General features: G+C 45.7%; 7 protein-coding genes and 1 non-coding gene across 8 annotated transcripts; 2 read left to right on the top strand and 6 right to left on the bottom strand.

Annotated features, from left to right (window-relative positions):
- Positions 1–228: 228 nt before the first annotated feature.
- On the bottom strand, positions 229–335 carry CANTADRAFT_t247. Its single transcript has one exon. It is a non-coding gene; the product is annotated as a tRNA-Pro (tRNA).
- A 528-nt stretch (positions 336–863) lies between these two features.
- Positions 864–1,226, bottom strand: CANTADRAFT_23845 (uncharacterized protein; the record flags this gene model as incomplete). Its single annotated transcript, XM_020207009.1, has 1 exon — positions 864–1,226. One exon carries the CDS (start codon positions 1,224–1,226, stop codon positions 864–866), a length of 363 nt encoding a protein of 120 aa, XP_020062129.1.
- Positions 1,227–1,519: 293 nt separating this feature from the next.
- Positions 1,520–3,786, top strand: VAC8 (protein anchor). Its single transcript, XM_020208438.1, has one exon. It carries the CDS (start codon positions 1,943–1,945, stop codon positions 3,623–3,625), a length of 1,683 nt encoding a protein of 560 aa, XP_020062130.1. The 5' UTR covers positions 1,520–1,942; the 3' UTR covers positions 3,626–3,786.
- A 160-nt stretch (positions 3,787–3,946) lies between these two features.
- CANTADRAFT_8176 (uncharacterized protein) lies at positions 3,947–5,377 on the bottom strand (the record flags this gene model as incomplete). The annotated part of the gene is made up of 1 exon (XM_020211250.1): positions 3,947–5,377. One exon carries the CDS (start codon positions 5,375–5,377, stop codon positions 3,947–3,949), a length of 1,431 nt encoding a protein of 476 aa, XP_020062131.1.
- Positions 5,378–5,675: 298 nt separating this feature from the next.
- On the bottom strand, positions 5,676–7,106 carry CANTADRAFT_322205 (Mrp/NBP35 family ATP-binding protein). Its single transcript, XM_020208442.1, has one exon. It carries the CDS (start codon positions 6,962–6,964, stop codon positions 5,975–5,977), a length of 990 nt encoding a protein of 329 aa, XP_020062132.1. The 5' UTR covers positions 6,965–7,106; the 3' UTR covers positions 5,676–5,974.
- CANTADRAFT_8178 (nucleocytoplasmic transporter) lies at positions 7,061–11,284 on the bottom strand (the record flags this gene model as incomplete). Its single annotated transcript, XM_020211251.1, has 1 exon — positions 7,061–11,284. The coding sequence occupies one exon, from the start codon at positions 11,282–11,284 to the stop codon at positions 7,061–7,063; it is 4,224 nt and encodes a 1,407-aa protein (XP_020062133.1).
- A 541-nt stretch (positions 11,285–11,825) lies between these two features.
- Positions 11,826–13,403, bottom strand: EDC3 (Edc3p; the record flags this gene model as incomplete). Its single annotated transcript, XM_020207010.1, has 1 exon — positions 11,826–13,403. The coding sequence occupies one exon, from the start codon at positions 13,401–13,403 to the stop codon at positions 11,826–11,828; it is 1,578 nt and encodes a 525-aa protein (XP_020062134.1).
- A 1,178-nt stretch (positions 13,404–14,581) lies between these two features.
- Positions 14,582–15,283, top strand: CANTADRAFT_23851 (CDP-diacylglycerol--inositol 3-phosphatidyltransferase; the record flags this gene model as incomplete). Its single annotated transcript, XM_020207011.1, has 1 exon — positions 14,582–15,283. The coding sequence occupies one exon, from the start codon at positions 14,582–14,584 to the stop codon at positions 15,281–15,283; it is 702 nt and encodes a 233-aa protein (XP_020062135.1).
- Between the last annotated feature and the right edge of the window lie 62 nt (positions 15,284–15,345).

Raw genomic sequence — 15,345 nt, forward strand, 5'->3', positions numbered from 1 at the left:
AATGTGGGCTGGTACTGGTTTTTATACTGTGGGTTCGGACACAAAATTTCTAGCAACCATTCCGCGACGACAGGGCGGCGGGGGCTAATTGTTCTGTGCATAGCGGGGCGCCCCGAGTGAGTCTGGGGAGTGCGTCTGGAAGACCAACACGAGCCAGGCCCAAGATAGCGAGAATGGGTGTCAGGGCCCCGAGACGAAGTTGGAAATGGGTGTGGAACCAAAAAAGAAGGGGCGAGCTGGGAATTGAACCCAGGGCCTCTCGCATGCTTGTTTTTTCCCACCAGTGAACTGGTGAGTCGCCCAAAGCGAGAATCATACCACTAGACCACACGCCCGATTTCGAGAAAAATGCGAGAAATCATCTACCGGGTGTTGTTCATCCTATTTTTTGGGGGTAAATTTCTGCCGTATTCGGCCTTTGGCAGCCTGAAAGCAATACAACAGTATTTAGTAGAGCTCCAGGTTTCTGCTGGTGAGTGGATTGCGAAAAGGAATGCAAAATCAATGAACGAATGGTTTTGGCCATAATCTTAATATAAAAAATAGCGGTATGTAGCAATTGCCATAGTCTTGCCTGGAAAGGCTCTGGCAAGCCTCTTAGCCACGATTGGTGTTTTTTACAATGGTACTGAGACTACGAATATTCAGAATTGTTTATGAATCGGTGAAACTGTAGGATTAAGTCATATCTTGCTCCGGGGGACGTGTCAGAGAGGGCCGATTAAGATTATTAATGTAGCTCCTATTCAGAGATAGGTAAATAAAACTTCCTATAGTAGCTTTAGTTCCTAATCTCCTCAGAGAATAGATCACCATACTTCTCATTTGCACAAAAGGGGCTTGGAAGGAAGAAATAGCACCATCTACCCACTCCCCGTGGGTCTCGGCCGGTAGAGGCAATCGGGTTCTTCCGCTGGCGCAGGGGCGTACTTCCCGTGGGTTCCAGGGTATGGTTGCTGTGCGGCACCAGGGGGAGCAATATCCGGCTGCGAATAAGGAGAATGCGAAGCCCTATGGGGCCATTGGGGGTCGGGAAGAAGGAAAGCCCACTTTCTTGCAAGTGCAGATGTCTTGGAGGAAGGACACTCTTTGCCATGTGTTACCTGTATGGTGATGCTAATCAGCTTCTTAGTAACTCTACATTTTAGCCGATTTTCTACAAAATTTTCAGTTATCTGAAATAATGCGACCTCGCCTTCATAGTTGCCCCATTCCATTTCGCCCATTATTCCCTTTTTGGGTGCAATGGTCTACGGCATTGGCCTACGATGGATTTGTATTTCCGACCCCTCTGTAACGGCCACGGAATGTTTGAAGCGGTTACAGGTCCCGGACCGACTCATAATGCCAAGCTGCACTCAACGGCTGGAACCAGCAGTTAGTGCAACGGTTCTGGATTTCTCCACATCTCCAGCCTCTGCTAGCTCCACTTCTCCAGCCTCTGCTGCCGTCCCTCGCAAATCCTCTTGTCTCGTGTAGCACCATACCGTCTAGACTTCCAGCCACGCTATTCGCTGCCAATTGCTAACTGGTGGCTACAACCCACGCCCCTCTACCTCAGTGGCCCTGTCACCAGTCACTACCCTCCACACCCCTCGCTAATGTTAGCCATCCCAATTGCCTCCTTGCCACATCTTAGATAAGCAAGCGCACCGGCACCAGGCAAAATTCCACAAAACCGACCCTTGATAACCTCAGAAAAAACCAAGTCACGGTAACTCGAAGGTGAAACCAGTCTTTGTAACAATCAATCGTTGGGCCGCTCAAATCAATCGTTGTCCACACCGTTCAGTCTCCTCCCACTAACCATCTCGTGGACCCGGAAACACCAGCCCTTCCCCATCTTCGTTCCTGGCATTGCCGACCAGACATAGAATTCTGAAACCAGCAGCAAACCAGCTCGTCTCGCAAAGTCCATCCCACACCGAACCGCAAGCTTAGTATGGGTGTTTGTTGCAGTTGTTTGAGCTCCCGCAGCTCCGATGGCAGCCACGCCCCCTTGTTGTTGGCTGAAAACGAAAGAGAGGCCATCTCGGCTCTTTTACAGTACTTGGAAAACCGCTCCGACGTGGACTTCTTCTCCAACGGGCCTTTGAAGGCCTTGAGCACCTTGGTTTACTCGGAAAACATCGACTTGCAAAGAAGTGCCGCCTTGGCCTTTGCCGAGATTACCGAGAAGGACGTCCGTGAAGTCAACCGTGACGTCTTGGAGCCAATCCTCATCTTATTGCAGAGCACAGACTCAGAGGTGCAGAGAGCAGCCTGTGGTGCCATGGGAAACTTGGCGGTCAACACAGAAAACAAGATCTTGATTGTGGAAATGGGTGGCTTAGAACCCTTGATAAGACACATGATGTCCACCAACATCGAGGTCCAATGCAATGCCGTGGGTTGTATAACCAACTTGGCCACCCAGGACGATAACAAATCGAAAATTGCCAAGAGTGGTGCTTTGATACCTTTGACTAAGTTGGCCAAGTCCAAGGATATTAGAGTACAAAGAAACTCCACTGGAGCACTTCTTAACATGACCCATTCCCACGAAAACAGACAAGAATTGGTGAATGCTGGTGCTGTACCCGTCTTGGTGTCTTTATTGTCGAATGACGATGCTGACGTCCAGTATTACTGTACCACCGCTCTTTCCAACATTGCTGTGGATGAACTGAACAGAAAGAGACTAGCAAGCACTGAGCCAAAGCTCGTCAGTCAATTGGTCAACTTGATGGACTCACCATCTCCAAGAGTACAATGTCAAGCAACTTTGGCTTTGAGAAACTTGGCTTCTGACTCCGGCTATCAAGTCGAGATTGTTAGAACGGGCGGATTACCTCATTTAGTCCAATTGTTAACCTGTAACCATCAACCATTAGTACTTGCCGCAGTTGCATGTATCAGAAACATATCCATTCACCCATTAAACGAAGCTTTGATAATCGAGGCTGGGTTCTTGAAGCCTCTTGTTGGTTTGTTGGATTACACTGACCTGGAAGAAATCCAATGTCATGCTGTATCCACTTTAAGAAACTTGGCGGCATCCAGTGAAAAGAACAGAACTGCTCTTCTTGCTGCTGGAGCGGTTGATAAGTGTAAAGAATTGGTGTTGAAGGTGCCGTTATCTGTACAACTGGAAATCTCCGCATGCTTTGCAATCTTGGCATTAGCTGATGATTTGAAACCAAAATTATATGAGAGCCATATTATAGATGTCTTGATTCCATTGACTTTCAGTGAAAACGGTGAGGTTTGTGGTAACTCTGCGGCTGCATTAGCCAACTTATGTTCTAGAGTTTCCAATGAGCATAAACAATATATCTTGAATAACTGGTCCAGTCCAGATGAAGGAATCTATGGATTTTTGCTCAGATTTTTGCAAAGTGATAGTGCTACTTTTGAACATATTGCCTTGTGGACAATTTTACAATTGTTAGAATCAAATAACCAGGAGATCAATTCATTGATCAAGGACAACGAATCCATTCTTTCGGGTATCAAAAACCTAAGTGCATCTCAACAATTACAATCCCAATCACAGATCAACCAAACTACCAATGATGATCAATACGACGATCCTAAGGTTGAATTATACAACTTGACCCAACAAATTCTTCAAATCTTGGGATAAGTTCAACGAACTCAATCCAAATATTAAACGTGTGAAACATTGTTGGTTGCATGACTAACAATTGAGGAATTGACGGGGTGAGTTGATATAGATTAATCGACCAGACCTTCATTGTTCGGAAAAATAGCCATAGGTACCTTATAATATTCTAACTCTTTAATTCTACAGTGCTATTTGGTATCAGTCGCCAGGTTTGCCTTACTCTATGTATAGGGATTATGTATCTTATTAATGACTATTGTAGTATCTAAACCAGCAAAATGAAATATGGGTGCCCAAAGAAGTAGAAAATATATCAATAAATAAATGCATCACAAGACATCAAGCGTGTTCCAATACTGGTTGAGTAGTTTTGTTCTTTGCATTGGATCTGGCTGGCTCTATGGATAAATTCTTTAAATCTTCCAACACCTTGTCGCTACTAGATACCTTCTCTGTGTCAGGAATCTTCTTGGATGAGGGCTCAGTTTGAGTAAGCTGCTCTTTGTCTTCTTTCCTTTCCCTTTCTTCTTGCTGTTCCTTTTCTTCCTTTTCTTTTCTCTGTTTCTCTTTCCTGTGTTTCTCTGTTTCTTCCTTCTCGAGAGCTGCAAATTCTTCTTCTACTTCTTCGTTAATCTCATTTCCTCCCAATGCCTCCGAAACCTCATCCGTCATTCTCATCTCTTCTTCAATGTCAAGCTTAAGGTCATCGATGCTCTCAATACTGATCTTGGAGTTCAAATTCTTCAACACCTTAGAACTATTAAGCAATTGTTCATGGATATTTATATTCATTGTAGAATCGTCAATCTTCACGAGGACAGCATGCAACTCATTATATGAGATAGAACAGTTTTCCAATGACTTTCTTAGCACAACTCTAGTTTTAAGTAAATGCTTGAGTCTTAATTTTCTTTGTTCTTGATCCTTCATAGTAAGGAGAGATTTCATGTCCTTCTCCAACCCTTGAATCTTGAGGTCAATGTAATTCTTTCTTTGCTCCAAATTCCTGATAGTAGATTTCAAGTTGATCACTCTCACCTCATTCTCGGTGATTTCTTCTGGCTTGGAATCGTACCGGATGTATTTGACTTCGTCAATCTCCTTGACTGTGCACATATGTTTATCTCGAGATAAATAGATCAAAACTGTTTCGAAATCGACCTTGGATAATTTCAATTTGTCCCGAAGAAGCTCATAAAGGGTCAGGTCGTTATGCAATGAGCCCGAGTAAGTCCCACTCTGGGTAATCTCCTCCTTGATCGCTTCGTCGCACTTGGATGCAATGCTGGTCAACGAGTCCCATGAAATGTAGCGGTCTCTGACTAGCGATCCGTCCTTCAATGCTGCATTATAGCCTCCTGCGATTCCGGCAAGGCCCCATTGTAGCCATTTCTGGGGCAGGAGGTAGTCTGAGAGCCTCGTTTTGTTCTCGTTCACGTATGGTTCCGACAATGCCTTGTAGTGACTGTAGGGCAACAAGACTTTGCGCAGCACGAGTTCGGTCAATATCACCCCTAGACTGGCAGGCTTGCCGTACAACGGGATGGAAAGGAACAGATACAAGTCGGGGTCATGGGAAGGGATCGAAATCCGAGAGTCTTGTATGTATCCTTGGTTGAGGATGTCTGCGAAGAGTGAGCCCCAAGCCTGGATGTTTGCTTCGTAGCCTTCGGGGTTGAGGACCTTGAGGTTGTTGAAGTTGGAGTACAACGAGTTGAGCCTGGACTCCTTGAAGTGGGGGTTGGAACGGATCATGGCCGTGTGGTCCATGCTGGTGGTGGAGTTGAGGATGGTTGTGAAACAATTGATGGAGTAGTGCGGCTGGGATAGGGTCCCAGACTGAGCACGCGAATGAGTGTTTCCAATAGTATGGGTGTTTGGATATTTCCAAGACAGCTCGTGCTAGGGTATCAGAAACAACCAGTCGTCTCGGCCATTACTAGCAAGTTACTCAGTCTAGGAAGTATACACTATCGCAGAGCATCGAGTTCAGGGTTCTGAGTATTTCCTGAATTAGTACATGATTCTATTTATTTTGAGCTTCAAGATTCTCATTTTGGGAGTTTACAGTACTTGGGCAGCTAACTGTAGTGGATACCAATGTAGGGAAAATTGCTGCTTTATGAGTTCTAAAAGCTTTATGCGTAATTCTCGAAGTGATTTGAGACTTGACAGATTCCAGATTGGGGGTGTCATAAAGCTATGTCAGACTGGAAAATCTAAGACGCTGATATGACAATTAATGTATGCTTAAACCGGTAGCCTCTATATTACCCCTGACTAGTTAGGTCTATATTCTATAATACAATGTAGTGACTGCTGAAGATTTGAGGCTTTTTGCGCCGTCGCTGTACACTTGAATGGCCCTCAAATGGCCAACTTGCTCACAGACAACTCGATTTGATCTCTCAAAGCGTCCACCACGTCTAAGATGGCAGTGGCAGCGGGAGAATCAGCGTAGCTATCGAAAAATGACTCCCCAGCGTCACAAGCACGGCCTATTCTTGGATCCAACGGAACTGACCCCAAGAATGGAATCTTCAAGTCCTCGCACAATTTCTGACCCCCTCCAGTGGTGGCTTTGAAAATTTGTGACTCTCCCTTGCAGTTGGGGCACACGAACCCAGACATATTCTCTACCAAGCCAAGGATCTTGATGTTGGCCTTGCGGCAGAAATCAATTTCCTTCCTCACGTCCAACAAGGCAACCTCCTGTGGAGTAGTAACAATGAGGGCGCCGTCGATTCCTACCTCTTTCATGTACGAAGTTACCGACAAATGCTCGTCAGAGGTCCCAGGTGGAGTATCCACCACCAAATAGTCCAAATGCTCACCCCAGTTGACATCTTTCAAAAACTGCTTTATCAATCCGTTCTTTTTGGCTCCTCTCCATATGATGGCCGAGTCGGGATCTGGCAACATGAAAGATATGCTCATCAACCCCAAGTTATCGGCAACATAGACTGGGGACCATCCGGAGTTTGACTGGTGAATGCTCTCACCTTCTGCTCCCAACATCCTGGGCAAGGAGGGTCCACAAATATCCAAATCCATAGCACCCACTTCTAAATCCTCATCTGCTGCTAGGGCCCACGACAACATCGAGGTGAAGGTAGACTTGCCCACACCGCCTTTTCCGGAGAGAACAAGCACTTTATGGTCGATTTGAGACAAACGTTTGTTGATGAGCGGGAGATCAGGGTCGGGGCCGGTGGGCATCTGGGTGGAACAAATGGTCTGATTGGGACACCCTTCACAGGCATCGTCCTTTCCTGCCTGCTCAGACTCTGGCCCGGGACAGTGCTCGGGCTCTGGTGCTTCTAGCTGCGTTTTCGTGAAATCCTTGGAAGGAGACATGTCGAATGAATGATTTCTATTCTAATACTGGAAATATATATTTGTAAGCTATGATAACAGGTCACGTGCCTGTCCTGCACACGGGCATCCGAAGACTTAGAGAGCCTGGAGTCTAACATTGAAGTAGCTGCGTTCAACCTCACCAAGCACCAACCCAAGTACTCTGCTCTTGACGTCGGCAAGTTCCGGATGCTCCAACGCGATCTCTCCCACCTTTTTAGAAATTAACTTCAACGCAGTTTTGGCCTCGAAGGTAGACTTCTCTTTGGCCAAAGGAATATTGTTCAACAACTGTTCCACAAGCTCTCTATTGTACTCAGCTTCCAATTTGATGAAATTGTGGTAAATCTGAGCACCCTTGCTCCAGTCGGGAATAATAAGCCCCGACTGGGGGAAATGCGAAAGTAAATTGATCAACTCCAACTTGGATTCTTCATTGTTAGATATGATAGTTTCGGTAGCCAAATGAGTGATAATGGCAGTGTGGGCTTCTTCCCACAACTCAGCCCTTACCAATGCCCAGGTTTGACTCCAATAATCTCCAAGTGAGGCTTTTTCAATAGCAACAGCCTCATTGATGAGGTTACGCGAGATCTGATACACCTCAACGAGTTCTTCTTCTTCATCAATACCTCTGATGGAATCTTTGATGTATTTGATATTCGAAATAACAACCTTGCGTAACACTTCCTTTGCTTTCTCCGAGTCTGAGACATGTGCGTAAACAAAAATGGCCTCTTTCCAAAATCCACAGCCAGTCAAATAAGATCCAAATGAAAAAGATAACCCATCGTACTCTTCCGCTTTGATGGAAAGTTTCTCGCTCAACACCTTTAGGGCTAACCATTTCAACTTAATATTCAAGTGCGTAGAATTGATAAATTTCTCCACAAACCCATTTGTCTGCAGATTGACATGATCATAGAATTGGAAGACTTCAATCACAGGATTAGATTCATTATGGTTGCTCAAAAACTCTCCTATCAACTTTGGTAAGGTCAACGAGTTACCTCCATAAAATAATTTAACCGAGAGAGCCAAATTCCATGGCAATTCTTCCAATACATCTTTGAAGTCTCCGGACAAAATTTTGTGGATATTGACGATTGGCTTAGGGATTAATGAGAATGCACCAGTTTCTTTCCATTCCTTCAATTGGTTTTTAGCTAAAGATTTCACAGTTTCTTCATCTGAATCAGCTAAAGTTAAGATAACCGCAAGATGGTCATTATTAGAGTTGAGAGCAGTCTCAATGGCTGATTGCAACTTACCAGAGCATAAACGGATAAATATTTGATTCAAAGGATCCTTCTTGTCTTGGCTTAGACGATCAATATCAGTCTGTGAGAATTGCTGCAACCATTCCCCAAACACCTGCTTATTTTTGATTTCAGTCAACCTAGCAATGAGCTCATCGTCAATAAGTCCTTCAAATTCGGGACCCTTTGTATGATTATCAAACAAGGAAGAGAACAAATTAAGAAGTTGTTCCTCTTCTAATATCAGACCACCAGACACCAAATCTTGAAATTTTAATTCATTGGACAGTTGCACCAATGGAAATTCGTTATCTCTTTTTATGATAATTGAATTTTCTCTTAAGTACTTAACTATCTTGGGGATGTTGTTTGGATAGATATCATCATTGGAATCTACCTCTATGTCCTCTATTATGCCCAAGTCTTTTGCCTGCGGTACGAAATCTGCTTGTTTCAATGATTCATGATTGAACTCTGAAAACACCATCTCATCTATATTAGAGAATGTCAATGGCTTGGTGATCTTCGCATTAACAGTCAATGGATTCAAAGAAGAGTTGATATCATTTGCTAACTCCAATTGCACTAGCCAGTCTTTCGAGACAGGAACATTATGCTTGCCTTGAACACTATTAAATATGGCATCGTTGGATATTTCCGGTTCAAATGCTTTTTCGTCGACTATTTCGAGCATATTAGTGTTTCTAGGAAGCACGCTAACTAATTGCTTCAAATAGTCAAAATTATGCGATGGGGTATTAGCAACTTCAAACTCCACAGATTCAGTAGTGGAAGAAGTATCTGATTCCCCGGAATCGAGGGTGATATCACTGACGTGGGAATTTATCTCGTTTATCTCCTGCTCTTGCTTGAATATGTCAACTTGATTTCTGATTTCATCTTTCACTAAGGTTTTCTTGATAAGTAATGGATTTTCACTTGCGTTAGTTTGAGATGACCAACCTCCAGGAACTCCGTTGGTATGCAGTGTAAGTCTTTGTTTCTTGATTTCTTGATTGAATTTGTCATTCTCATATATTCTTGAATACTCCGAAAGGGAATCGTTCTCTTTTTCATCCTGTTTCCTCTTCTTTTCAAGTAAATTATTGTATTCTGTAATATCGTCAGTTTCATATTCTTCAACTAAACCCCACACACTGAAATGTTTCACTTTGAACACCCAAACATGAGTGATGGGATCATACGTAACAAATTCGTTACCTTTTTGATTCTGCAAGTATTTAATGAATTCTGAAGTTTTTGTTTCGTTTTTGGGCTTTATTCCCTCTAAAGTCACAGTGGCTGGTACGTTCATTCCAAAGCCAAGGGCATCGTCTCCATGGGTCAAAATAATTTTCTTTTCCAATTGAATACATTCCTTGAATAAGTGCTTATTCAACGATACCTTCTTTTCGTCTGCTTGTTTCAAGACCTTAGTCAAGTCAACTGGGAAATCGTAGGATATTTGGCCAACTCCCTTTCTGCCAATTAAAAAGTTTTCAACGTTGCTCAATTCTTCAGGAGATAAGCTAAGTAATTCTCTGATATTAGGAGAGCACCAGTATCCGTCGTTAGCCTCTAAAGAATCCAATTCATCGATGATTTCACTAGATTTAACACTTTCTCCCAGTAGGACCTTCTGATTTTTGAGATCCTTGTCAGAATCCACCTTATAGGCGTATTTTTCATCTTTAGATTTAGTAGAGTATGATACCTCCTCTTCTTCGGAATCTGAATCATCTAGCTTTCCGTTCAGGCCATCAGTTAAAATTCTTCTTCTTTTGGTGTTCAAGACTTTGTCAGCATCAATGAGATGGAACTTTAAAGGCTTTGACCTTATGACCAATTTCTTTAAGTTACCTGTTCCTCTACCGACGTAGGAAGTACGCAACGATTTTCCAGAATTTTTATGAGAAACCACAGGGTTTGGTTTATTAAGCAATTGTTGCTGAGTGGTTGTTTTGATGTAGTTGGATGGAGTGAATAATCCTTTAATAGATGCGAAGTTTGCAGTTGTTGGGTTTCTTAATACTTTGAAGGTTTGACCAAGTTTGCTCAATAGCGAGGATTTTGGTCTCTCCTGCTGCCTTTCCAAATAAGAATGTCTTCTTTTCTTGTCGGAAGAGTCTTTGGAGGTTTTGTCGTTCAAAAGTGATGCTGTAATGGATTGAGGCATCCCTGAACCTGGTTGTAATCTGCTGAATACTTGGTCATAACTGTACGGATTGTTCGTTAAACTTGGCTGCACATTTCCTTGTTGGGAGCCGAAAAGGCCACCGCTATTAGATGATACATTAGAGTTTCCAAATAAGGAGCCAGCAGGCTTGGAGCCAATTCCAGCGGTATTAGAGTTCCCAAAGAGACCTCCAGTAGTGTTTTGGGTAGATGAGCCGAATAAGCCACCAGTGTTCGGATTAGATGCGGTGTTTCCGAGCAAACCTGTGGCTGGCTTGGCAGTATTGCCGAACAATCCTCCTGTGTTAGCACTGGGGTTGGAGTTGCCAAATAAACCACTTGAAGGAGCTGAGTTAGCGGTAGAATTGCCAAAAAGTCCACCTGATGCAGTACCAGAGGCATTCGAGTTGCCGAACAAGCCTCCCGATGGAGCAGCAGAGCTGTTGGTGTTGGAGTTGCCAAACAAGCCTCCACCTGGTGCCGAAGTGTTGGACTGGCTTGGAGCATTTGTAGACGAATTACCGAAAAGTCCTCCCAGATTCGTGCTGGGCTTGGCAGCAGTGCCCGACAAACCACCTGCTGGTGCTGAATTATTGGAATTGCCAAAGAGACCTCCAGCTGGGGCAGAGGAGTTGGAGGTGGAATTTCCGAATAATCCTCCCGAAGATGCTGGGGGGTTGGACCCTCCAAACAAACCTCCAGAAGCAGGCTTTGTGGCGGAATTGGCAGGGTTCAGACCAAAAAGACCTCCTGAAGAAGAGGCATTGGCGTTGGCGTTCCCTAGTAATGAGGTACCGGTGGGTCCACTGAAGGAAGCCGATCTGCCAAAGCCGGAGGATGCATTCCAATTGTTGGACGTCGTATTGCTTGCTCCAAAAAGTGACATGGAAGAAGGATCACGGGCTTGGATTGAGAGCTGATCTGAATGGTAGTTGGTGATGAAGCTCGAAAACAAACATTGTGCGGACAGAAAAATGCGTGCACAGACAGAAAATGCCGGAGCCGGGCGCTACCAGATGATGCTTGGTAGGATGAGTACTGGGGTAGACAGTTTTTAAGCGGTAGACAAGTAGCAGCAGTGTTGGGCGACTTTTTAAGTAGGATATAGCTATTAGCATCATCTTGGAAATAGCATTGGCTCTATGTTTTTTTGCACTTTTAAATGCACTGACGATGAATTTGACACATCATGTCACATCAATAGTGTTCTATCTCCTCGTAATGAAGCCTTGTAATAACGGACAGTAGGCGCAAAGAACCGCAAGCGATGGAAGATGACTAGGATCCATGTATCTGCCATCCAACATAAGCTACGACGGCGGCCAACACTCATGGTGTATAATGTCTACAAAATTTAAGATCGCAAAGGATGGATGATGAAAATCGTTGGCATGATTCGTCTATAGTACAAATGGAGGCACACAGAGCTACTCGCTGGCGACCTCGAGCTTGACACAGGACTCCGCACTGTGCCAGAACCGGTCGAACTTCCTCAAGTTGCCCTTGCTGCTGTACACCTTGTTGGGGATTCCCACATCAATCAAGTAGTGGGTGACCTCTCCGACATCCAAGTAGCCGTTTTTATAGGCATGGATCAACCCCGTAATAGGCAAGCCCATGGATACACACCAGCGGCAGTTCAACTTCAACGACTGGTCCAGGAGAGTGCCTGACCCACCGTCAATTCCAGAAGGAATATCGAGCGACAAGATCTTCGACTGCTGTGAAGGCTCATTAGCCCATTCCATGAGCGAGCGCAACACCTGCTGGTCGTTTTCCAGGTAGAAAATATCCTCTAAGTGGTCATCGTATCCCTGGAGGGCGTCAATGATCAACTCGACGGGAGTGTCCAACTGGTGGTTTATGATTGACAACAACTCTGGCACGCTGGAGGTGATGACCTTACCGCCTCCGTTCTCGAAGAGCTGCCACTGGGTGGTCAAGTCCTTATCGGTATCTTCGGTGTTGATGACGAACGCCAACACACGTACGCCATGGTTGGTCAAATGACGTCCAGTAGCAAATGCTCTGGAACCACAGCGGGCACTTCCAATTAATAAGAGCACCAAAGGTGGCAAGTTGTGGTTTTTCTTGTTGAGTCTGCTGGAGCCTCCCAACATCTGGGTGGCGATTAATTGCGAGAGATTGGTGGCCAACACCTCGGCCATGATAGGAGGAGTTATGCCGTAGGACTCTGACGAGAGTCGTTCGATCTCAAGCAATTGTACTGGCGACGACAAAGGTATGGGTGACATCGTGGAGCTATGTACCAACTTAAGGTTCTGGTTGGTTACGGGGTCCTTGTATACTGGGGTCGATGAGTGGCTAGCCTTGTGTTTTGTCAAGTCCACTTTTGAAGTGTTGCCAATGTTGTCCCAGTTGTCATTCTTCTTGCTGTCAAGCACCATCTCATCGTTGTCGTACTTCTCCTTTTTAGTTTTTGGACCCTTGCCCTGCTCGATCCGGTTATGGCCCACGAGCCTGTCTCCTGGGTTGACGGTGTCTTTCTTTTGGAAGTCAGCAAACACAGACTTCTTGTCAAACATGGCCAAGTTGGCAGCAAAATCGAAATCGGTGGAGGCCTTGATGTCTTTGACGCCACCGTCGTTGCCCCAGTCTGGGTCAACGGATCCAGTGGGTGAATTGCTTCTGGCAGCAGTCTTTTTGGGGGCTTTGGTTTTAGGAGAATCAATGCTCTTGTCTTCTCTAGAGGATGGTGCCGAGGTTTTGGCAAAAATGATAGCACTGTCGAGCAGCGAGGGAGTGTCAGCCTTGGGTTTCTTGCCACGCCCACCCTTGTAGAAATCTGGGGGCAATTGGATCACCTTCAAGTCGGCAATCTGCGAGCTGTTGACCTGAAGATTGGGGATGGTTTGGCCCGGAAAACTGGATTGCGTGGCGTTTCCAAGGGAGATCTGCCGATTGTCCACGTGTGTGATGACACCAGATGATCTGGTGCCGTCCTTAAGCGTCAAATCGACCTTGTAGTTGAGAAACTCGGCCATGGTTGGATGGTGGAACTACGTCGAGATTTTCAATTTTGATGGTGTGCGGGTAGTGGGGAAATTAAAGTCGCGGTGGACTGGGCCACTGGCGTTGGCACGAGCTTGCGGGCACGTTCTCACTAGCCATCATTCGCTGCGGCGGAGTGAGACACTTTTACGTGGCGAGGGCCACTGGCCACGGCACAGGTTGGACTGAGGGCCCGCGGGGAGGCGATTTTTTCTCGCTGGGCCACAACACGGGCTGGCGAGTGAGGCGAATTCTCATGGTAAAACCCCAGAAGCAAAGGGAAGTAATGTAGTTGGGTCTAAAGCTGCTTACTTCTCATGATGATAAATGATCCAAAACGAAGAAGCAAGTTATCTCGGTGTGGTGGATATTAGAAAATGTTCGTACCAGTTGTTGCATCTATTCATGAGTTCAGTCTAGCGAGAGGCCCACTAGAAAATTTCCTCGCTGTCCGTCATGCACCGCGAGGCCGTCAAATGTGCCAGGTTCAATTCTTGCGCAGGCTTCTCTCATTACTTCGGCGATCCCTCGGCGAGTCCCAAACACAAACCTGGCACCTCAAACCTGGAACGCAGCAACGAAGGAATTGCCGAGCCATGAGTGCCAGTTTCCATCTCTGGATTGCTGGATTCGAGAGACAGAAATCTGGCTCAACTCCAACCGTCTAAGAATGGCTCAATTTATCTCAATTTGCTTGTGGCCACCAGTGGAGTGTGTTTTGGTGAACATGTAGCAAACAAACGGACCGAGGTCAATTTGCACATTCACCCAGTCAAACGACTCGGTTCCTGCTGGATAAAGGCCATGTCGGATCTATTTTGTAGCTAGGATCCAACACAGTGACGTTGTCTTTTGATCTGCGATCGTCCTCTTGGGCCTGCGGCTGCTGGCGCATCGCAGCAGGCGTAGCAGGTTGGGCTTGCTACGTGTGGAATAATCACTACAGTACGTGCAAAAACAGCAAGCACGCCACTAGAAAAGCCCACCTGCGGGCTACAGGTCCACGTACTACTGTATTGGCGGTAGCAGCGGTCCTCAGTCCCACCAGCATCTCGCTGGTGAAAAAATCGGCGGTTACAGCTACCCGGGCCCACCGTCAGAGGGTATAGGTCACGTGCGTTCTCGCTCCCTACTTATCAGACTTTTTCACTATCCTCTCCACCCAGCCATCATGTCCAATCCAAAGGGCCTGGGTGTTCCCGTGAATACCCCCTCCACAACCTCCAGCAAGAAGCCCTCTGCCTCGCATGCCAAAGTCACCGCCAGAGACATCTTCCTATACATCCCCAACTTGATCGGATACGTCCGGGTGGTCACCGCCATCCTCTCGTTTGTTTGTATGAAGAACCACCCCGTCTACACATTGGTCCTCTACGGCATCTCGGGGTTCTTGGACGCTTTCGATGGCTGGGCTGCTCGTAAATACAACCAAGGCACCCGCTTTGGCGCTGTGTTGGACATGGTCACCGACAGATGTGCCACCTCATCCTTCATTGCCTACTTGAGTTTGATCTACCCCAACTACACCATTGCCTGGCAGGTATTGATTTCGTTGGACTTGGCCAGTCACTACATCCACATGTATGCCATGCTTTCCAATGGGTCCACCAGCCACAAGAACGTGGACTCCAAGCAGTCCAAGATCTTGTCATTATACTACACCAATAGAAAGTTCTTGTTCTTCGTGTGTCTTGTGAACGAGTTGTTCTACGTGGCTCTCTACTTGCACTACTACAACTTCTTCTGGTTGGGCACTGTCTTGGCCTGGTTGAGTGCTCCAATCTGGTTCTTCAAGCAGTTTGCTAACGTGATCCAATTGCAGGGTGCTGCGCTCATCTTGGCCAACATGGATGCTGAGGAGAAGTCCAAGTAGACTTCATGTATATGTTAAATAATTCCGCTAACAAATCAATACAGTTTGGTTTATCTCCATCT

The sequence above is a fragment of the Suhomyces tanzawaensis genome (assembly GCF_001661415.1).
Source record: "Suhomyces tanzawaensis NRRL Y-17324 unplaced genomic scaffold CANTAscaffold_8, whole genome shotgun sequence".
Taxonomy (NCBI): domain Eukaryota; kingdom Fungi; phylum Ascomycota; class Pichiomycetes; order Serinales; family Debaryomycetaceae; genus Suhomyces; species Suhomyces tanzawaensis.